General features: G+C 33.4%; 1 protein-coding gene across 9 annotated transcripts in view; it reads left to right on the top strand.

The window, feature by feature from the left end:
• Positions 1 to 23,241, top strand: part of LOC129799715 (interference hedgehog) — a 107,689-nt gene that overhangs the window by 66,578 nt on the left and 17,870 nt on the right. Inside the window, exons 4-10 of one of the 9 annotated variants that reach the window (XM_055843888.1) lie at positions 9,186 to 9,629; positions 9,703 to 9,868; positions 9,938 to 10,619; positions 10,698 to 10,848; positions 13,667 to 14,479; positions 18,511 to 18,683; positions 19,118 to 23,240. In XM_055843888.1, the coding sequence (XP_055699863.1) occupies positions 9,194 to 9,629; positions 9,703 to 9,868; positions 9,938 to 10,619; positions 10,698 to 10,848; positions 13,667 to 14,479; positions 18,511 to 18,683; positions 19,118 to 19,516 (2,820 nt within the window). In that variant the 5' untranslated portion in view covers positions 9,186 to 9,193 and the 3' untranslated portion in view covers positions 19,517 to 23,240. Of the gene's footprint in view, positions 1 to 9,185; positions 9,630 to 9,702; positions 9,869 to 9,937; positions 10,620 to 10,697; positions 10,864 to 13,666; positions 14,480 to 18,510; positions 18,684 to 19,091; position 23,241 lie in introns of those variants that run through there. The other 8 variants (XM_055843880.1, XM_055843947.1, XM_055843921.1 and 5 more) reach the window with 8 other exon arrangements.

Genomic DNA, 23,241 nt, shown 5'->3' with positions numbered 1-23,241 from the left:
ATGTCTATTTTACCCTGCAGTATTGATCCGAAATCGATGTAAATATTATGCTTTTTAGATGTATTAGGGGTTAAAGTTACACTTTTTCATGTTAATTTTACCCTTAAAATGTTGATTAAATGTTAATTAAAAAATGTTGATATATTTTTACCCCTAAAAAATGTAAAAGTTATGAAGAAAAAAAGTTAATCGCACCCCTGTTTTTTCTCTGTGTTGTGTAATGGTAATGTATATATCATAGTAATGTTTCAATAGAAAGGAATAATAGAAGAAGACTTTCAGGCTTTGCACACACCTTGGCTCTGAACATCCCTTATATTTTTCCCTTTAATGAATATGATCTATTTTTCCAAAAAATGTATTCGTTAGGACTGGTTGTTAAAATATATTACCATACTTAGTTCAGATTCATTAAAGAAATATAAAAAAATATAAAATGTTTAAAACCAGGACCAGTGTGCAAAGCCTGAAAGCCTTCTCCTACAATATTTCATTTCTGAATTTTGAAAAAATATCCTTTAGTTAACAAGGGCTCCCATTTTATATTTGATCAAATAAAGAGCAAACTGTAGCAGATATTTAACTGGGGTTTCGAAATAACCCCACCCCAGCTAAATTCTACGTATAATATAAACCTGTTCAAAGTTTTATTGTTCTCTCTGGCAAGCACTATATGCGATGGTTTCCAATACCCTGTGTAATAAATTTATTTTATTGTTTTTTTTTCTCATTTTATATATTTTGAATTATCGTCATTTTCTTCGTCTTTTCTTTTATGTGTTTAGATAATTATTTCAAGAACTTTTATATACTATTTCTTTCAAAGCAAAAAGAAAACAACAGATTTAAAAAAATATACATAAATAAAATTAGCGAAAATAACAAAAACTTGAATTGAAAATGTTAATTCTCATAAAACGTGTTTTTAGTTATTTTATTATTCAAATTCAGAAAGAGAACGTTATATAAAATTAATTGATTATGATTTACGTATATTTTATGATTCACTTCTCATGAGATATTTTTTTATAAATATTAGATGAGTTCATATATTCTGTCAGTAGAAGAGGTCGAAAGTTTGGAGTGGTATATCTCAGCTCCTGATGAACATAATTGGATGGGTGAACTATTGTTGGAAAGCTTGGCTCATTAGCTTTTAGAATCTGGTATACTTAATCTGCTATGAGTAAACCATGGTCATCCAGAGCCATTTATGTCGAGGAAGACACATTTTGCAACGTCTTTTTTGGCCATCTACTGCTGGGACCAGGAGTAACCCACAATTCTCGCACTTGGACTTTTTGTTAGAGGAACTCAAAGGGTATAATTTGTGGAAGAAACTTTTTTTTTGGACATCTTACTTTTTTTTATTCATCGACTTTTGCAAGAATTTTAACATTTTACACGCATAGAAAAAAATGACAGAAATCCTTCTATCTCATTTTCTGGACAAACTAATGAAGCTATCGACTTGGAATGTTCTAAGTACTCCCCCATAAGTTGATCCAAGGAATCCAAATGTCACTTCAATTTCACCCCAACGTCTATCCTTCTCCTCCAGAAACCACTCTTTTAGGATTTCTGTATTTTTTTCCTTGCGTTTAACACTTCAAAATTCTTGCAAAAGTCGATGAATAAAAAAAAGTAAGATGTCCAAAAAAAAAGTTTCTTCCACAAATTATACCCTTTGAGTTCCTCTAACAAAAAGTCCAAGTGCGAGAATTGTGGGTCACTCCTGGTCCCAGCAGTAGATGGCCAAAAAGACGTTGCAAAATGTGTCTTCCTCGACATAAATGGTTCTGGATGACCATGATTTACCCATAGCCAATTACATATACCAGATTCTGAAAGCTAATGAGCCAAGCTTTCCAACAATAGTTCACCCATTCAATTATGTTCATCAGGAGCTGAGATATACCACTCCAAACTTTTTACCTCTTCTACTGACAGAATATATGAACTCATCCAATATAAAAAAAATATTGCTACAGGTTTTTAAATTTCTAGAAAAATATTGTTTTTACAAATTCTTCTAAACCCATAACTTCTCCCTTTTGAAAGCTGCCAAAATTCTTATACGACAATAAGTGATGCAAGCTACTTTGTGATTTTGGGAAAATGGCTTAAAAACTCATTATTTTTTACCATATATGTAGGATAAAAAATGACTAAAAATAGTTTGAGATCTTCATTGACCGTATGTAATACGAACTTTAAGCACTTTAAGTCTTTTAGATATCCCTTATCTTCTTTACCTTTTTTCCTTTTTAAACTATTTGGGTTTTCAGAATATTCAAACCTATACACAGAATTAAGGTATGTTCTAAAATAATTAGTAAATGTTTATAAATGTTCTGAAGGGGATTTATGGAGATTTCGTAATTCGTACGGTCTACTAAAAATCTCGTAAAAATATCGTGCACTTTTTAGGAATATTTGTTCGTAAATCTTCGTACATAAATAGGAAATATCGTACTATTTGTTCGTAATTTTTGTTTGCCTGGCAAAGTTTTACGAATAAAAAATGGAATATTTTTTTAATAAACTTTATTTGAAAGAAAACAGAAATATTCGTCACGTAACCATCTTACGAACAATATTTGTGAAAAACTAAAAACTTTTACTCTGGCATCACACTTCATCATTAAAAGTTTAAAATGATTTCGTATTAATTGTCGCTAATGAGCATACAGACGTGTAAATTTTGTCTCTAATTGCCTCTACATATTGGAAGCAATTTTCGTCAAAAATTGCTTTTCAAAAAATTTTTTTGACGTTTTTGCACAATACGATAAGGGAAATTTTCTAAAAACAACATTTTTTTACAAAAATTATTTTTTTTGTTTCCCCACCTGACCAAGGCCTTATGCCTTGAGGTCGCTTTTGACTAATAAAAAAATTACTTCCAGTGTGTAAAGACTTTAAATCACTAATTATTCAGAATATGATCTAGCTTTTGATGAAAAGGTAGACCTAGCCCACAAAAACAAGTTTGAATTGACATAATTCATAAATATTTTTCACATTAAGAAATTAATAAGAATTTTATAAATTTAAACCAATTTTGCTTGCAAAGTCAACCTTTTCAGATTGCACTTTTAGAAGCTTGTTAGCGACAATTAATGCGATTTGCATTGAAATTTTAATAAGCAAATGTGACAATACCGTTACATATTTTAAGTATTTTTTTGTATGAAAAAAGTTTAACTTTAAAGCTATCTATAGTCTACTGTTAATCTTATGGCGTAAACACATTTACGACTTAAGCCAAGAGACGACTTAGTGGACAATGATGGAAATGTAGTATGACCGGGACCGGGTCCCGGTCAAAATCCCAAAAGCCAAAATCCCGAACGCCAAAATCCCGAAAGTCAAAATCCCGAAAGCCGAAATCCTGAATTCTTAAAAGTGTCATAGCTACTCCCACGATTGCACCCGCGCTTGCTGGAGGCACAGGGAAATCTTCTGTGTATTGGGAAATTATTCTAAACATTTTCCTCCACATAATTTCATCCCTTTCAGGATTTTGAACATTCGGGATTTTGGCTTTCGGGATTTTGGGTGCCACCAAGTTTGACCATTATTTCTAATTTAATTACGCCAAGCCGTCTCTCGGCTAATCCTCATGTCTGTCAAGGCCCTTACATAGTTGTTAGCTTAAGTATGCAGCAGTAATCTTTGTTGGCGTCTGGATTACAGTGAATTTGATTGGTCCATTATAATTCTTTTCCATTTCCCAGACACCCATTTTAATCCCTTTCATCTCCTATCTTTTCATATGAATTTAAAATTCCTGTGAAACTCCATCAGCATTTTCCACGATAATGGTGAGAAGAGAAACAAGTTGAGGTGTTGATGGGTTCACATCAACTTGTTACGATGTTATTTGCTTCACTGGCTACTAATGAAAGAAGTATATGTGGCCCAAAAATGTCATTCTCACACCTCAATACAAAAAAAAAGTAAATAAATAAATAAAATAGGAAAATATTGTATCAAAAAGTGGTTTGATAGCATCATACTAGTTTTTGTAGGGATCCAAAAAGATCTTCAACCATTAATGAGGTGTACAGTGACACTGGAAACTAATTAAGGCTGTATTCTAATTATGTAGATTGAAGCTTCTATATCACAGATTTATTTACCCACCCTTCCCATCATTTTCCAGAGAGACTCAGATGAGCGTGAAGCTCGACAGTCGCCCACTTTGTAAATTCCATCTCATGAGCACATAGCAGAGATGTTCCATATAAAGAAGGGAATGGATTCAATGGACAGAGTGTGAGAATTAAAAGAAAGTCTCATTGGGGATTGCATTGTATGAATGCGATCATTGGACTTTTTTTTGTTTTTACTTCCACCTTGGGTGAAAATATTTGAGATTATGGAGAAAAAGGACTTTAATGAATATATATGGGAGTTCATTTAACTCTACCAATCTTCCTCTTTCTGTCTCTTTTTTCAATCTGCAAGAACGTGTGGTTTAATTTATTTTAGGGGCAACTCTGAGGCTCGCCTGAAACGCTATCGGCACTTGCGATCAATTAATACTTTTTCGAATATCAGTTTCGAGACGTTCGCGATCTGTGTTTGTGGCGTTGTCGTGGTGCAAAATTTATTTGCACCGCCTTGATCACCCATTTCGTATGTAAATTCCATAATTTTTAATGTGCCCTGTGTATCATAAGATCATTTTATACATTGCATTTTTTTTTCTTCTTCTCACAGAATGAGTGTGAGAGAAGACTAAAAGTTAAATTAATATTTGTGTAATTTATATTTCACAAAACTGCCCTTCATCTCATCCCATCTCGCTTTCTCTCACCCATATCCCGATGGGAGAATCGTGAAGATTTAAAGTTAAAAGAACTGGTATAATGGAATAAGACGGGGAAAACATTAAGTATATATAATAAATAAAATGGGCCGCGTGGATAATATTTATTAACTTGTTGGTGGCTTGTTGTGTATGTTGGCAAAGTTGGAGGGGAAAAAAAAGGAGCAGTAAGACGAGACATTGGAGGACACAGGAACGATTTCGATGCATGATAAAAGACAACAACACCAAAGTGCTTGTTGAGTGCGTGAGAGATGAGATTTTCGTGACAAAAATAATGTGCAAAATCAATAAAGTTATAATAATCCACCATATAGGGGCATCATTCTATGGTTAATTTTATTTTATACTTTTATTGAATTTATTGGTGATTTCTGCTCTTTTGTAAGACATTGGAGTTTGACGCAAAAAAAAACAGAAAAAAAAAACAGTGAGATGGTCTTCGGTCCATGAGAAAATACTCTCTGGCCAGAAAACGAAGAGAAATTAAGAGGAATGAAGAAACAAGTCACTGGCTGCCGTAAATCGAGACTGGGATTTGTAATAAATGTGACAAGATAAGAATGGAATTTGCTGAAGAGAAGACTGTAAGGGCGAAGAACCTCTTTTTAGCAGACTCCAACTTTTAAGCACACTCACTAAAGTGATTAAATCAAACGAGTTCTTAAACTTTATTGAACTTACACGAAGATAGCAATATAATAATCAATTATATTACCAACAACTAATCCAAAAGTGGTTGTAGTTCTGCAATTAGTATCCACAATAAAATTATTACGTTGATCTCACAACAGGTACTTGCTTTCTGTATACCTTGAAGCCCTCAATACGAGTGCTAAGTTTGCAAATAATGGGTAGCTTATCCCTATTTCTGGAGGCTGCCTTCAGGATTTACAGTGGGTACCAAGAAAGTAAGAGACGATAGTAAAAAAAAGCTTGGTTCAGTAATCGGATCTCTTTTATTTTATATATCGAAAATTAAAATACCTACAATTTGCGATCAATTTATTGTTATAAATTCTCTTTGATCTGAGAGAAAAATGAGAAAAAAAATCCAATCTTTTTTATTCACTCCATATAACTTTTTTGAGAGAGTTTTTGTTTTAATCGTTAAACCAACGCAAATTCAATACCAAACTTAGGTTCATTGATACAATGGCTATTGAGAGAAAAGGTGAAGGAGATTTCGAAGAACGCTCGAAATCTTGCTAGATCGGGCATCCAAATATTAAAGATAAACGGTGATATATGTAGACGAAATACCCGATATAGGATAATTCCTTAACTCTTTCCGGATCGTAACATTTAGGAGAAAATGGGGGTACCCTTGAATTGGGGTGCCTTTGCATTAGGCCTTTTTTCCTGTTGGTAAATTAGAGAAAAAAGCCCTACTTCTAAGGTATCCCAATTCAAAGGTGCCCTACTGCCCCTTACAGCGAGCTAATTTCCCGATTTTTTGTGAAAACATTCGAATTTTAGGGTAGCTAAAATTTATTTAAAATATCTACAAGTTGAATTGCAGTATCTCGATTCCCACAAACTTCCAGATTGATAAAGCATGAAAAGACAAGTTTTAACAATAAGGTAGGCTATCAGTTGGAGCTGAACGTTTTTGGAAAAAATCATAATTTTCCCCAAGCTTATGGTCACTTATTTTCCCGACGCTCACCGGTTTCCCATTGATATTATCCATCGGAAAATATTATGTTTAATAATTTTTTTTGTTACGCATGAAAACAAAAATAAACAAAATTTTGCATGCACAAAAACAATAAAGGAAACACACTGAATTCAGCGAACACACGAAACCAAAGGCGATATTAACAAAGTCTTAAAAATTTAATAATAATAATGACAACAACAATTTTTTGATAAAAAAAATCCAATTCAAAAAATATACTAAAGGACATGGGCAAAATGGTCCAACCTTTCGCCACGAATGAAACCCATACCATCGAATAGGTATTGGCAAACGTAACAAATTTTGTTCCGAGACCAACCTCAAATATATGTAGGAAGAGCCCTAGAGCAGAAAAGAAATTCTTAAGAAATGTGACGATTTTTTTCTCACAAAACTCCTTTTATACAATAACGGTTTATCTGATGTCGGTCGTTTCAGAGAACAATTTGTAAAGGAAGGCTCAAGGAAGAGTTTTCTGGAACAAGCCTTATCTTTATCTTTTCATTTTCACTGCAATTTTCCAGATTTACCTAATAAATCCTTGAATATTCTTCAAATTCTTAAAAATGATTGTATGTAGGGAAATATCTCCTATGCACAAATATTCCTCTTGGGAAAGGGTTCAATGCTTCTGAAGATTGCAAGGCCTTAAAAGATACCGTTATCCAAAACTTTGAATAATAAGTTTAGAGTAAAAATGTTTTATAATAAAGCCATTATACTCTGAAACTTTTGTTAAATTCCGATGGTAACGATACTTTTCAACTCTATGATCTACAAGAACTCTAGCTCATGTTTTAAGGGGAATATTTCTATAAGGAATAATGTCATAATACTTTTAATGGAATTAAAGATATTTGAGGAAAATCTGGATAATTACAAAGAAAATTTAAAGATAGGGATATGGTTTCTTCTAAGAAAATGTTCGTTGAGTTCTCCTTTAGAAATCGTTCTTCGACACCAACAACTTACAGTAAGTATATCGTTATCGAGCAAAAAAAAACAAAGTTTTCTAATAATAATTTTACACATTTCTTAAGAACTCTTGCTTTAAGATATCTCAGAAACTTGACATAGTAGACTATAAGTTTCTTCGGGAGTTATGTTTAGGTTTAGGGCACATCAAGGACTTCGAAAATACTAATGATTTTCCATCACACGAAAAAAGTTTTCGTTCAGTTGTCTTGTAATGTGCGATATCTTTAAAACATGACTAGTTTGTATGGCAGCTACCAGAAGAAGCAATCAGAAGGAAAATCTAAAAATATTTATTTAAAACCTAGGTTACACATCGACTTTGAGCCGAATTTTATTAAGATCGGTAAAGCCGTTTTCGAGAAATAAAATGTCAAAGTTGTGAATCTTCAGTAGGATATCGTTAATTTCCTAAAGACTGACAGTCCTTTTCGACTGGGATCTTAGAAATTATTAAGTCATACACCAATACCTACAAAATGGGCCTAGTCCCATCTCTGGCGAAGGGTTGGACCACCTCCCATACATTTCTGTCCATTGTTCTTTGGAAACTATATTTTATAAATATGCACAAGAATTGGATAGTCCAAAAACGTATTTTTTCCAGAGTGTCTATTTTTCTGTTGAGTTTTCTGTCATAAAGCGCGCAAAAGAGTTAACACACTAGACACACTTACGACTTAAACCGAGAGACGGCTTAACGTAAGTATAATCAAAATAATGATTTAACTGAGTTCTCATCAGTTTCCCAATAAGTAAGCTGTTTCTTGGTTTAAACCAAGAAACGGCTTAGTCAGAAACTGATGATCATTATTTTTATAATAAATATGTTAATCCTTTTCTCGACTTAAGTCGTAAGTGTGTCATAGGACATAAGTAAAACAAGAATTTTTACTGTTTTATCTCGAGCATCTTTAACTGATAATAATGTCTACTCATTTATACTGTCTAAAATCGCATTAATCGGTTTTGAGCCTGCCAAAAGTATTATAAGGGCGGATCTACTCACATAACATCGAGCAGACTGCATACTTAGAGGACAATGTATGAAGTTCAGACTGTTCATGCCTCAGTTAAATAGGAAGAGAAGGAAATACAATTTAGATAATAACTGCTTTAACCCATGTCTTACTCATACGCAAATTGAGTGATTTCAGATGATTTATTTAGGTGTAAAAATATATCAGCATTTTTTAATGTTAATTTTACACTTTATTAAGGGTAAAATTAACATGAAAAGGGGTACCTGTAACCCCTAATACACTTAAAAAGGGTAATATTTACACCGATTTCGGATCAATACTGCAGGGTAATATTAATATTTCCGTTTTTCGGATTTCTCTCAGTGTTGGTTCCTATCACGTCTATTTGGTGGTTTTAGAACACTGCCAGGACTGAAGGAAAACAGTCCAGACAGAAATCAACACAAAGAAAAGTCGATAATGCAGAAATACTTGTGAACAATAAATTGCTAAAAAAAACATATTCATTTTTCATTCGAATAGCACCATTAAGATGTAATCTCAGTTTTCATTGATTCACATTGCCGTGTCTTTGGAGTTCGAGCAATGAAATTTCTCTTGCTTACAGACTGTAATTGATCACTCCTCCTGAGAGATTTAATTAGATGATTGTGTACATTCTTGGCAAAATGCTTTTATTTATCCATCCACTGCTGGGTATCTTTTGCAGATAATGTCATGATGTCTCCACAACGGATATCTCTTATGGCGTTCCTGCGGTGGCGGATTCCGTTTCTGGTGGTGCTCAATTTGGCCCTGGTGGCCACAACGACAACGGCACCATCGTCAAAGTTGCGCCTATACATGGTGCGATCGCCAGAGACTACGGTTGCACCTCTTGGTGATGAGGTGCTCTTTGAATGTGCACTGAATGTGGAACCGGAGCGACTTGAGTGGCGCTTCCGGCCACAAGGTGGCAAAAATGAATTGATGTACCTGAATGAAACAGCCGGCTACAACATTACATTTAAGGATGGTGTGAGCAAATTGAGGATCTACGTGAGCCCCAAGACAATTGGGGAGTATCAATGTATTGCATGGTATGGTGCATTAGCTTTGGCATCTGTCTCAGCTAAACTCACACTAGCCACAATTTCCCTTGGCAATGATAACAGTAAGGGCTTTTCTTTGAGAGAGAGAGAGAGAGAATTTAAATATTTGATAGCAAATTAATTAAATATTTTCAGATATTTTTGAACAAGATGGATTTGGTGTAAATATTCTTGATGGATCATCCAAGAGGAGGAATCCACCGCCTCAAATAATTCATTGGCAAGTGTCTCCGGGGAATAGTATTATCATAAAGTGTGGTGATATAGTTTCAAATCCTCCTCCTGTTTGGAGATATTACAAGTGAGATATGAAAGAATATTGTTCTGTTTTCTGGGAAATTTTTCTAATAATAATTTGTCAAAATTCTAGGGATAATACGCAAATTCAATCGTCAGTCCTTCAATTGTCTTCCGGAGCTCTTATTCTGACATCACTGACGCCTAAGGACTCAGGATCTTACTGGTGTTCAGCTATGAATAGCATTACAAATACTGATATCAAAATACCCAGGAGAACGGATCTCAATGTGACTGAAACGCCAAGAACAGCTCCAACTTTCCTCTCGCAACCACCGTCGGTGATTACAGTGAAACCGGGAGCAACGGCAATACTTGAGTGTCCGGGAATTGGAAATCCTGTGCCAAAGGCTGTCTGGAGTCGTCCGGATATGTCAATTTTCAACAATAGAACTCTCTTTGTGCCATATGGACTGCAAATAACAAAGGTTGTGCCAGAAGATCGAGGGAATTATGTGTGTCGTCTGGACAATGGAATCTCACCGGCATTGGCTCATACAATACGCCTTGATGTCCTAGAAGCACCGACAATCATTGAGGGACCACGAGCAACTCTCACAAATGAGAGTGATATGCTTCATCTTGATTGTCATGCTAGAGGATACCCAGAGCCAATGATCACGTGGATGATCAATGGTATTGATGTTCAACGGGATCCTCTGATTCACTCAAATGGATCGAGTCTCTTCATTAAGTCCGTGCAGAAGAAACATGCTGGAATTGTGCAATGTTTTGCCAAGAATGCTGCAGGAGAAGTGAGCTAATTGCCTACCAGTTTACACAATTTTTCAAGTCAATTATCTACTAACTTTTTTTTCTTATTCATTAATCAGGTCAACGAAGGAAATTTGCTGCAAGTCAATCCTAAGCAAATTCCAGGAGAAATTGAAGTGTCACCTTTAGGATCAGTTCCTGAATCAACAAAATCTAGCATAGATCATCCGGGAAAGCAAAAAGGCGGAGGCAGGAAGAAGCACAAGCATCGTAAGTTTTTCAGAAGTGAGGAAATTACATGCTCTTGTATATATCATTTTTCCTTTTATATTAAAATTCAATTAACTAACTAATGTAGGAAGTAATCCTTTAAGGATTATTGCGTTACTGAATTGCTTAATGAAGTAATTTGCGTTTATGCGGTGGCAATAAAAGCTCGAAAAGCCCAAAATTCCGAATAGGTCAAATCCCAATTTCCAAAAGTTCGAAAAGCCAAAATTCCAAAGCGACAAAATTCCGAATAGGTCGAAATTCCGAGTAGTCAAAATCCTGAATCAGTCGGAACCTTATAAGCCAAAATCCGGGATGCAAAAATTACAAAAAACCAAAATTCTAAAGGAATGAAATCCCGAATATGTTGAAATTCCTAATAGTCAAAATCCCGAATATGTCGAAATCCCATAAGCCAAAACTCCGAATGACAAAAGTTCAAAAAGCCAAAATTCCAAAGAGACAAAATCCCGAATAGGTCGAAATCTCAAATGGTCAAAATCCTAAATCAGTCGGAACCCTATAAGCCAAAATCCAGAATGCAAAAATTACAAAAAAAACCAAAATTCTAAAGGAATGAAATCCCGAATATGTTGAAATTCCTAATAGTCAAAATACCGAATGTGTCAAAATCCCATAAACCAAAATCCCGAATGTCAATAGTTCGAAAAGCCAAAATTCCAAAGGAACAAAATCCCGAATAGGTTGAAATCTCATATGGACAAAATCCTGAATTAGTCGAAATCTCGTAAACGAAAATCCCGAATGGCAAAAGCTCGAGAAGCCAAAATTTCAAAGAGACAAAATCCTGAATATGTCGAAATCTCAAATGGTCAAAATCCTGAATCAGTCGAAATTCCGAATAGTCAAAATCACGAATCCAGTTAAACCCAAAATCCTAATGCCAAAGCACAATCAGCTAAAATTAAAAAAAGACGAATTCCTGAGTTTTATTAAAATCCTGAATCGGTCGAATTCGAATGGTCCAAAATCTCGATTCCAAGGTTTTAAAATCCCATTCGAAATCCTAAGGATAATTTCAAACAATTCGGAATTTTGACTCATTCGGGGTCTTGGAGTCCGGGATATTGGCTTTTGAGATTTTTACCGGGACCCCTTAAAAGAGTTAGAGTGCTAAGTTTTCGAAATTTATACATTAAATTTTCCTTTTTTTTTTTAAAAAAGAAGATTTTTTTAGGTTCCCACATTTGCAAGATATTCTCTCTTTTTTTCTTTTTTTTTTTTGATATTCTGAACGCTCAAAACCGGAATTTCTTCAAGAGAAAAAATATTCGAAGACTGTTTTCGAATGCCAAAGAAAAGGCATTTTTATCCTTTAGCCAAGACATTATTGTTGTATCAAATCCCATCTGTCGACACACTGATTTTGTACGCTTAACTCACAGCTGGTGTTCGATTTTTCAAAAGTGTCTCCGTTAAAAGATGGATTGTTTTCTATTTCCACAAAGTGTTACAGATGTTCGAAGAATTTTAAATGGAATTTCGAATTTTTACACTTTAAATTTTCGCGAAAGGTTTTTTTTATTAAAGATATACCACAATAAGACACTGTTAAAAGAATTAGTACGTGAAGAAACATAGAGTAGATTGACACATGTTGCCACGCAAAACACGTTGAATTTCGAACAGGGAACACTTCAGCTAGCCCGCGGATGGTACAAGATGTAAAAATGTTTTGTCTCTGGCTTTTGAAATTGAAACAGATCTTTGAAATAAAATGTTTATTGTATAATATCTCTGTTCGAGATATTTAAAAAAATTTGTTTTGTTTTTAGTTAACTGCAATTCTGTCAAAATAACTTTAAAAAAAATATTTAAAAAAGGGTAAAAAAAACCATAGTAGATATTTCCTTCTAATTTGTGGCAAGATATCAACAATTTTTTTCACTGAGACGGATTTCGTTAATAACGTTAACGCTAACGATAATTACCTATTCATTTTTTTCTATAAAATTTTATTATAGGAAATTAGGAAATGGCCTGCTTTTGAATGAGCCAGCTTTTGAATATTTCTATATTTCTCTTATTCCTTAAAATTGAAATTCTACTTTACTCATCGAAAATAATAGAAAATTTTCTTGTTTATCAAGTAGAATTTTTGATTCGGAAAATAAGTGAAAAATTAAAATATTCAAAGGCTGGTGCATTCAAAGGCAGGGTAATTTTCGCTACCAAACATATTAAATTTTTATATCATTTTTTTTTAATATTGTAATTCCTTTTAAAGAAATTCTTCCCACTTGTGAAATAAATTATTTTAGCCGAGGTACATTTGGGAGACTTATAACAGATGAGAGGGAGATTTTATCTCAGACACGAACCACGGGGGTAAATTTTCTAAGGCACATTGGTGCATTTCGAAATGCCAATGTCTAATCGGGCCCTTAAAAACTAGATTAGATACAATATAAATATTTATTCAAATGTTGGAAATAAAATTAAAATGTCCTTGTTTAATTCAAAAGTGATAAAACTTGCTAGAATCACATTTTATTTCGAAGTTGTCTGTACAATGGCAGAAGAAATAAATTGGTAATAAAGAAAGATGTATCCACAGGGCATAGTATGTTTAATTACTGAACATCAACATTTTCCAACATAGCGTTTAAAATCATAATTCAAATTGCTTCCAGAAAACAGGCTTTTATACACATAAAATTTTTACAACTTGAAGGAATTGAGTAATTGCCAATAACATTTCACCAACTAATTTTATATTACACTAGAAATTCTTTTCATTCCTTTTCTGCGATAAAATTCATATTTTTCCACTAATTTAAGTCATTCATTGTTCTAGCTGTTATGATTCCACCATCAAGACCGAGTGTAACTAGACTCTCGGATGAATCTGTGATGGTTCGATGGACAGTTCCATCGGAGGAGGGTTTGCCTATTCAGTTTTTCAAAGTTCAGTACAGAATGTTGGGAGATCCTGCGAGGAAAATTTCCAGATCGCAGTGGATGACATGTGGTGAGGATATTCCTCCCCATGTGCGATCGTATGAAGTGCAGAGTCTCAAGCCAGATCAACTCTATCGGTTTCGAATAGCAGCTGTTTATTCGAATAATGACAACAAATTGGGCAATACTTCGGGAAAGTTCCATTTGCAGAAGGCATCACAGTTGAGTGTGGCCAAGAGTCATCTGGCGGCGCCAAATTTGCAAAAAGTTGAAGGTGTAACAGAAAATGCTATTATGCTCTCGTGGGCCTTCCCATCGAATCCACCTACACCCATTGATGGCTTCTACATCCATTTCCGCCCAGCATCGACAGCCGGAGAATATTCAAAGGCCACAGTGGATGGGATGACTGTACGGCACTTCCTTATGGATTATCTGGAACCAGGTACAGCCTATGAGTTCAAACTGCAGAGTTTTACATCATCAGCAGCATCGGAATTCAGTTCAATTCTTACGGGAAAGACACTGAAACCACCCACAAAAGCAACGACAATTACACCTTCTGTTGTAGCTGCTTCGGAATCTTCCCAAAGTTCCTCGTCGAATTTACCATTGATTGCAGGTGGAGCTGGTGGAGGTGGTTTGTTGCTCCTCCTGATCATTCTCACATGCGTTTGCATCAAGAAACGCAAAAAGTCCCAAACAGATGGTGAGTTTTTTTAAATTTTAATTTCCATTTTAAGCCATAAAAATGCCAGCAATTTAGAAAAAAAATCCCCCAGAAACAAATTTTGCCCAGAACTAGATAAACTTCACTTCCTCAAGAATTACGGACAAACAATTTGTAAACCCTTATCCAGAACTAATAACTTAAAATGTGATTTTTTTTCCTATTGGGGAGTAGGGTAAATTAAGCTAATTCAAAACCTGTTCTAAATGGAGATTTTTCGCTACTCCAAATGGAAACGTCATTGTTTTCATGATAAATACAGTACTAAATTATTATATTTATATATTTTCTATACCACAGTTTCATTATTTAATTAATTTTGCTCCAAATAAAGCGAAAATCCATTCATATTCACAAATTTTAATTTGTTAATTTCTCAGAAAAATTAAAAGTGTACCTTTTCACCATTGAATTTTTCATCGATCGACCATGTTTTCCAATGAAAAATACAATGAGGTGACTGTTGTTTATTCGTTTTGTTTAACATTTATTAAGTTCTAATCTTTATTGTTTAACGGTACGTGAAGTTTTCAAATGAAATAATTACCAATTTCATGAACAAAAAGGATTTTTCTGAAGCGTCTGCAAATGCTTCAATAGGAAACCCCGGAAATATGATTTTTTGGAGAGATTTTCATAATGTTTTAGATGGAAAAGGAGAAAAGACCAGGAATAAGAACAAATCCTGCACTCAAGAGCAACTCAACAAGGTTTTGAAAGCCTTTCGTCGCGGTTTCACTTACACTGTTTGTCACCAATTAGAAACTTTCCCTTGTCTCCATTTGGATTAATTTGTTTCCAATAGATGCATTTTACGCTCGCGTATTTTTTTTTGTACTTAAGAAGTTTTCAAATAATATCTAAAGAATTTTCACTAAACAGTAACATTCTAGAAGAGTCAAGGAGCAAATTTATCTTCAGAAAAAAATGAACTTAATGTGTTGAATCTTCTGTGAAAGTTAAAGGGTCTGGAAATGGTTTTGAATTAGGACATTTACCCTAATTCTTTTCAGAATGTTTATTTTTGAAGCAAAAATTTTATTCTTTTTTAACCAGAAGTGTTTCCTATTACCTCTTTCGTATAATTTTGGAACTCTTGAATACTTGAGGGAAAATATTGGGTATTATAGGAAAAACAATTTTTTGACTATTTAAAATCAATAAAAATCCGGTTCTTGTGAATGATTGCAAACTACAAGAGTGTCCAAGTCTAGGATATTTTAAACAGGAGTTTAATATTATTGCCTGAGCTAAGATTTTTTATCAAAAAATCGTGCAATTGGCTCATTGTATATCTAACTTTGTATGCACAAGAAGCTTATTCTTAGTTTGAGGAAATATGTAGGAAGAAATCACGCTTAATTACGCAACAAAATTTTAACTTCAGGAAAATAGTGTTTTCGCAAAAAAAGGTGTGAAAAAGCATCCCAAGCTTTACGAAGTGCTCGAACTCTAATTTTAGATGCTATATACCTCAAAAGTATTTTCGCAAGATTTACGGTTTACCGGTCCTCAATCGATATGAACCGATTCATGAATCATTCAAAAAATCCCCCAAAATAGTTTTAAGACTAATAGAACTGATTTTCAGACAAAAATTACTTAGCGGTTTATTATCGGTGCATTACCGGTTCACAACCTATTTGAACAGATTTATAAATGACTCAAAATATATCCCAAAATACATCCTAAAAATTGTTCTAATAAAAATTGGTTATCGGTTATGAACCGGTTCATAACCGGTTCAGAACTGATTGAACCGGTTCACTATATTTCAAATTTATACATGCTTAAGCATGATAGCATTCGGATGAGATATACGCTATCTAGAGCCTTTTTTAACCTTTGACTTTGAGAAACCATTGTTACATGGTAAAAACTTTTGGATACTAACCAAAATATTGGAACAAGTTTTCCTTGGAACAAATTTTTTTGGAATCAATTTGTACCTAGAGAAATATTTGTTTGTTTCAAAAAGTTTTCTTTACAGTTTTGTCACGAAATATAGTTATAATTTTGTTAGTTTTCTTTTGGAACCGTTTTGATAAGGTGGAATGTCTAAAAATTTGAGTTGATTCCATTTTATACAAATTTGTGCCTGAAAGTTGGAATAGAATTTATTGCACTTGGCTCTTTTGTTCCCATAATTTGGGACAGCTCTCAAATTTGGATATTTTAAGGGTAAAATTGGACACTAAAAGTAAACTGAATATAATTATGGAATTTTCTGCGAACATTTGATAAATAATGTATTCTATCTAAATTCGTTCAATTTTGAATGTGATTTGAATTAAAATTTTTTTGTCGAAACTTCAGCGTGAGCAGTTGCTTGCGACAAATATAACAGAATTTCAGTCTTATTTAGCTGTGGTGAAGAATTAACAATTTTTCCTCAATATTTTTATCTTAATGAGGCGGATTAACTGTCTAAAAGTACAAGCAAAGTGTCCAATATTACAAGCAAGCTGTCCAAAATTACAGTCAAATTCATCTCTACATATTTACTCATTTTTAAACGCATTGGGAGTAAATTTATAGAAAAAGCAAAGAAGATAAACAGATTAACAAGGTTCTAAAAACCACTACTGATAAGGGAGGAATAAAAAACTTCAATTTTTATTGAAAAAAAAAAAATACAAGCAGTTCCTCTAAGTATTTTTTGTCCGAAAATTAATTGTATTACTCCTCAGTTATTTTGGGCGATTATTTGAGTGGTTTATTTTATGATTCGAATGTATGAACAGCGACTAAAAGTGTTCCGTGTCCAAACTGTTCATGGTAAACTTGAAGGCAGTCGTTGGACGGCATGGCAGATTGCTCACTTTTCAATCGGTCACTGTCTGAATAAATATCTGGACAGACTGAAGAAAGGGTACTTTTTTGCGTACGACTGTCCCAGCTGTGCAACATTAGACGACTATTTCTGGATTAAGCAGTCTTGCCTGATGGAGACTTATCAAAACTAAAGCTGTTGTGATTAATGGCGTTTGTTCGAAGAACGACCTGGTTTGAACCATCTTGCCTTTAACCCTCTAACGGGTAAGACCGCCTCCAGGCGGTCTTCACAAAAATCACATTTACAGCGACAATAAAGGTTTTATTTATTTAAAAGTGCTATAGTGTCCTCGGTAATAGTCTTCTAAACATCTCTTGAAAGTTTGAACTCATTTTGACTCTTCGTTTTGTTGCTATTCCCAGTTTTGTGTGACAGGTCAGAGAAAAAGCAACAAAAAATATTTGTGCAAAAAAACTCATTTCCAATTTCCATAAAAAGAACCGATTTAAAGTTATCTGACTAAAATAAATTTACTTTTTTAGTGAAAGATATGTCATTCTACTTTGTATATTTTATTTAAAAAATTTGAAAAAAAACTAAAAATGTAAATTTTAGAAGCAACAAGAGTTTCAAAAAATTTTTATATTTTCTCACCTAGCGCCTAAACTAAAAAAGAAAATGAAGAATGGATGGTTGTTTCGACTTTATTTGATCACAATTATCCTAGAAAACATTGTTTTAGAACTTTTCTTCGCATATTAAAGAAAACACCGTTAGAGGTTTAACAAGGATTGTTTTATTTAGGAATGCACAATTGACCCTGAGTTCTAGCATTTTCTTAAAGGACAGTGCCGTAGATGCGTGTCACTTTGCACTCCGAAAGCTCCGAAAGTGATTATGCACCGATCTGTAAAGAACATCCTTAAGTGTCAGAATCGATGAAAAGCTTACGAAAAGCAGTTGTACAAAATCACCCGCATCTACGAGTAGTAGGGCATAGCCTTTCATCCTATCGTGAATGTCCTGAATTCCTTATACGTGCTTCAGATCTAAGGCTTAGCCATATGGCTTAACTTCTCTAATATCTTATTAGTCAAGATTTTTTTTTGAAAATTTTGACTTAGGATTGGATTATTAAGAGCAAATTAAATTGCTGTATAAGGTTTTGAGACCCTCGGTCTTAGTGACTGAAGACGGTCTTAGTGAATAACTTATGCTTTTGGTACTCTTGCAGACGGAGTCACTGAGAGTAAAGCCCATCCGGATCACATTCAAGCTGAACCAAATGGTTTTCCTGTAGGAGGTGGAAGGGTTTTAGGTTCACCAATTCACAAAAGCAGTCGACTGAATGGTGTGGTACCTCGTATGAATATAACAGCTAATCCTCTGGCCCAGGAGGGTGACAAGGTAAGCGGAAAATTTTGTTTTATTCTCACAAAAAAAAAATTGAGAGGCATCCTAAAGTGGCAACAGCCTCTCAAAATTGTGGGGATAAAATAAATTTTCATATTTAACAAAAAAAAAGATCAATCAAATATAAAATATCGGGAAAAAATTTAGTTGAAAGGCGCAATTAACATTGTCAAATCTCTCTTTCCATTAACACTGTTTGGCTATTAGTATTTTTTTCTGCATTAGCTTTTGTGTGAGAAGTAAGAAGAAAAAAAAAAGAAAACAAAAAAAACTCCTGCCCCCAAACTATCCCTTACGATCCTACCTTGAAAAAAAGTTAGTTTGATCTATCAATATCCTCATTCACACCATGAGCCTGTTAGTTAAAGCCAGTTTAGAGCGACAACGAAGAATTTCTTCTAGTTTAGAAATCAGCGTGAATGTTCTAGAATCGCAATGTGATGGAGATGCGCTTCCTGCCAAATTCGATGCCAACCCCCGTGGCTGCAAATCCTGCCCATTTGGTGCAGCAACAGCAGCAACAGCAGCAGCAGCAGAATAACAATTGTCCACCGCAGACGCTGCTTGTGGAGCGCCGGGGAAATGTGCGTCAGTACAACAATGGGGACGTTAAGGTGCCACTCAATCAGACAGATAGTTCATCCATGAGGCGCACGAGGAAGCACACTTCGGGCATCCCGGTGCCAAGTAGTCCACGGATGATGCATCATAATCGTTCACCCATGCCAATTCGGGCACAGACAGGTGCCAAGAGGCCACAGACGGCACGCTTAGGTGCTCATACGGAAAATATCTCATCCGGCAGTCTAAACAGTATTGAAGTGTGAGGGGGATTGTGAGATTGGGACAATATATCCTGGGCACAAAATGTTACATCTCACATAAACAATTTCTGACTATACAATCTTCATAAAAATAATTCAAGTAAAGAAAAAAAAGTGTGATACTCCCAATTAAATTGTACAGAGAGAAAGAGATGATTTACGATTTTAGTGAGAATGATGCGCAAGGTAGAAACTTTCAAAAGACACTGAATAGATTTTTTTATTCTAATTTTTATATTCTATTTAGATATTTGAATTTTATTGCTAGTTGTGTAAATTGTAACTAGTGGAGAGAGTTGCTAACAGAGACTTCCCCCCCAAAATTCTAGTGGATTTAAAATGTTTATATTTAAAAAAAAAAACAAAAAGAAATTTTTGCAAAAATTAACTTTCTGATGAACTAAATGATACAAATATGTGTGCCACAAATTCGTAAGTCCGTCCGAATTTTAGGGATTCTATGATGGAGCCTTATTCTATTTAGAACTAAAAGGTTATTTTGGAATGTGAGGTTATACCTTAAAGAAGGAATCTTCGCCTGACCTATTTGGGATAAGACTGCAGTTGTTTGAGCAGTATTTTGCTAAAATACTGCAGAATTTTATTTTGCAGAAAACACAAAAATTGGCAATTGAAAAATTAAACAAAAAGGGCAATTTTAATCTTGTACTTTTTTGATCTTTTTTTATTTTTTAACAAAATGGATTTTCTTTATTGGCCAAAATTGATTTTCTATAGACAATTTTTAATTATGTCCTAATTGATTATTTTGTTTATTTACCGAATTTGCTAATTAACTGACCAAAAATAATTTTCCTATAACAAATACGTTATGAAAGGAAAACATGACCTATAAACAACGTTTTATAATTCTCCAAAATCATAAAATGGGTTGCAAATTTTACAAAGTCGCCTATAAAATCGTATTAAGTATATAATGTTATACTTAGCAAAACCTGAATTTGGTTATTAACAAAACCAGATTTAGAAAAATAATGGTTAGAAAGATCTTCGCCTTTTGTAACCTTTTGTGCTAGGATGATTAACTAACGGATGGAGCATTTTAATTCAAAAATGGTATATTTTTCTTAAATTCTTTATAATTTTTAAGTCTTATGACCAACGCACAATAACTTTTGTTTGTAAACATGTTTTCAAAGTTTACCATGAGAGCGAGCGAGATGACTAGATCTAGATTTCGTTCGCTCTCACTGAAATGTCAAAAACATATTTACAAAACAAAAGTCATTGTGCTTTGGGCATTAGATCCCACAAAAATAAATATGACACGAAATGGTAGGCAGAGAATATATTTTTATTGAATTTAAAATGTTAGGGTGAAATCACCACTTCTCGCCAGTACTACAGTTTTCGCCACTTATATTGAAATCAATATTTTTCGTGATTTATGAAATAATTGAGCCGCAAAGTTACTTGTATTTTTACTGCTGCTATGTATAGTGTCGAAAAATAGTAATTATTCGTTTTGAATTTACGATTTTGAGCATTTTTTATAGCAATATTTTAAGCAAGTGCATCGAATCTAATATTTCTTACCCAATATACTAAGTGTCATCAAATTTTCATCAAGCAAAATGTACCTTTTTGGATAAATAATTTGCCTATTGCATATTTAATTACACTTGTGGTATAGATAAAATTTGTATTTAGTTAATTAATATTTCATTTTATATTATTTTTGTATAAAAATGAGGCATGGCGAGAAGTGGTAATATTCTGGAATTGATTTTACCACCTCTCGCCATCTCTTTTTAATAAGCGACGCTAACTTCACTTCGTAGATTTTCAGTTGTCAAATCTGCACTTTTAACTTTCTGCATTAATCCAATAGTTTGATTTCACAAATAAAAGCAAATTAAAAATTTTTTAAAGTGAGTAATGATAGGGTGATCATGAGGAAAGAGAAATACTGATGGTATTCTTTTCATAATATTGCCCAAAATGATAGAGTTTGAACCTTTCCAAAGGGGTGCGAGAAGTGGTTACAGAACTGACGAAAAGTAGTAAAAAGTGGCGACGAAGTGGTTATTTTTGCATTGTTAATAAAAATCAGTTTTTTTAAGTAGTCCATGGTTAAATTGGAGGACTTAAAATTTAAGTAAATTTGTGTCAAATTTGACTTATCTTGTAATAAGGGTTCAAAAGTCATAATAAAACTAATTCCCGTTTTTCCTAAACATGGCGATAAGTAGTTACTCCACCCTACTGGTGTTACAAATAGAAAATTTGTCAGAAAAATTTTTAAAAAATGCGAATTTTACGTCTTTTTCAAATAGGTTTTAGGAACTGTTATCCTCGTGCAATCATTATAAATTTTGAGCCAATAACATAATATTAGATACTCTTTCATTTGGTAAAAGTTTTAAAATGATTGCATTTGGTTTTATACCAAAACTAAAAAACCCACTTATGAAAAAATATACCACATTTTTGTACGGAAAATGTGTGATAATGCTCCGCCCTGCTTTTGAGTAGAAAGACTTAGAAATTGCACTGACTGAAAGCAATTTTTGAAATTAATTCCAGATTTTCTTGACTTGTTTGCAGTTTATTCTGGTTTCACACATTTTTATTAAAAATTTGCCAAATTCACGCCCTAAAAATTTATTTTTGAGGTTAGAATTTTTTTTAGGTGTTCAAAGTTGAATAATTATTACATAAAAGTTCTTGGACTTGTCTATTACAAGCAAAAGGCAAATATTTTATTAAAAATTTACCAAATTCATATTCTTAAAATATGTTTTTGAGGTTAGAATTTGTTAGGCATTCAAAATTGAATTATTATTATTATAATAATTAAAAGTTCTTGGACTTCTTGATGTCAATTATAAGCAAAAACTATTAATATTAAAATAAGTGTTAAAATTTGTTTTTGGAAATATAAAGCTATTTTCCAGGTTATGTCATACATAACCTCACATTGAAAAATAACCTCTTAGGTGAGCAATTGAATAAGAATAAAGTTCAAGTCGAGAAGAAAAAATTCTCGCAATTCTTTATGCAGGAAAACATTTTAAGATAATTACATATTAAGATGAATAATTCACAGTAACTTGACAATCATTGCCTAGAGAGAAGATGAAATAGTAAGATTAAATGAATATCTAAGTGAGAGACTGGTCAAAATAACGTATTAAGTAATTTGCCTTAAAATAAGTTTAAAGTCTAAATAAGTAATTTATTTTGCAAGGATTGAAATAGCACGGAAGACATTACTCTTGAAATCATACACTAATGATAGACAGGATCTTCGAGTAAGTTCTGTAGTGAAGGATTTATGTAGGTTTGCAATTATCACGTGAAACTAAATATAAATTTATGATCAGTTGCATGCGATTCAGTTCGAATTTTTGATTTTTATGTGATAAATATGTAACCTATGGATATATACTTCCACAAATTTACTCGATAGACATTAATTTTACAAGCATAAAATCCATTTACGACAGTGGCACTAATTTTAATTGGAATAAGATCACGAAAACGATAAAATGAAGCTATCAGAGAGGAAAAAAGTCCTTGTAGATAAATCAATGATTTGCTGATTTATTTCTAGCTCTTCACTTGATAGCTTCACTGAATGATCACTGTAGAACAAGAATAAGTTAACAAAATGCGCTATAAGTTAGAGAATGAAATCACTTCAAATTATGTTTTGTATATACAGCAAGAATGATATATAAAAAAAATCATGACTAAAAGAAAAG

This window comes from Phlebotomus papatasi, chromosome 1 (assembly GCF_024763615.1).
Source record: "Phlebotomus papatasi isolate M1 chromosome 1, Ppap_2.1, whole genome shotgun sequence".
NCBI classification, from domain to species: domain Eukaryota; kingdom Metazoa; phylum Arthropoda; class Insecta; order Diptera; family Psychodidae; genus Phlebotomus; species Phlebotomus papatasi.
Note: the sequence above shows the minus strand (reverse complement) of the source record. Positions and strands in the feature narration are given on the sequence as shown.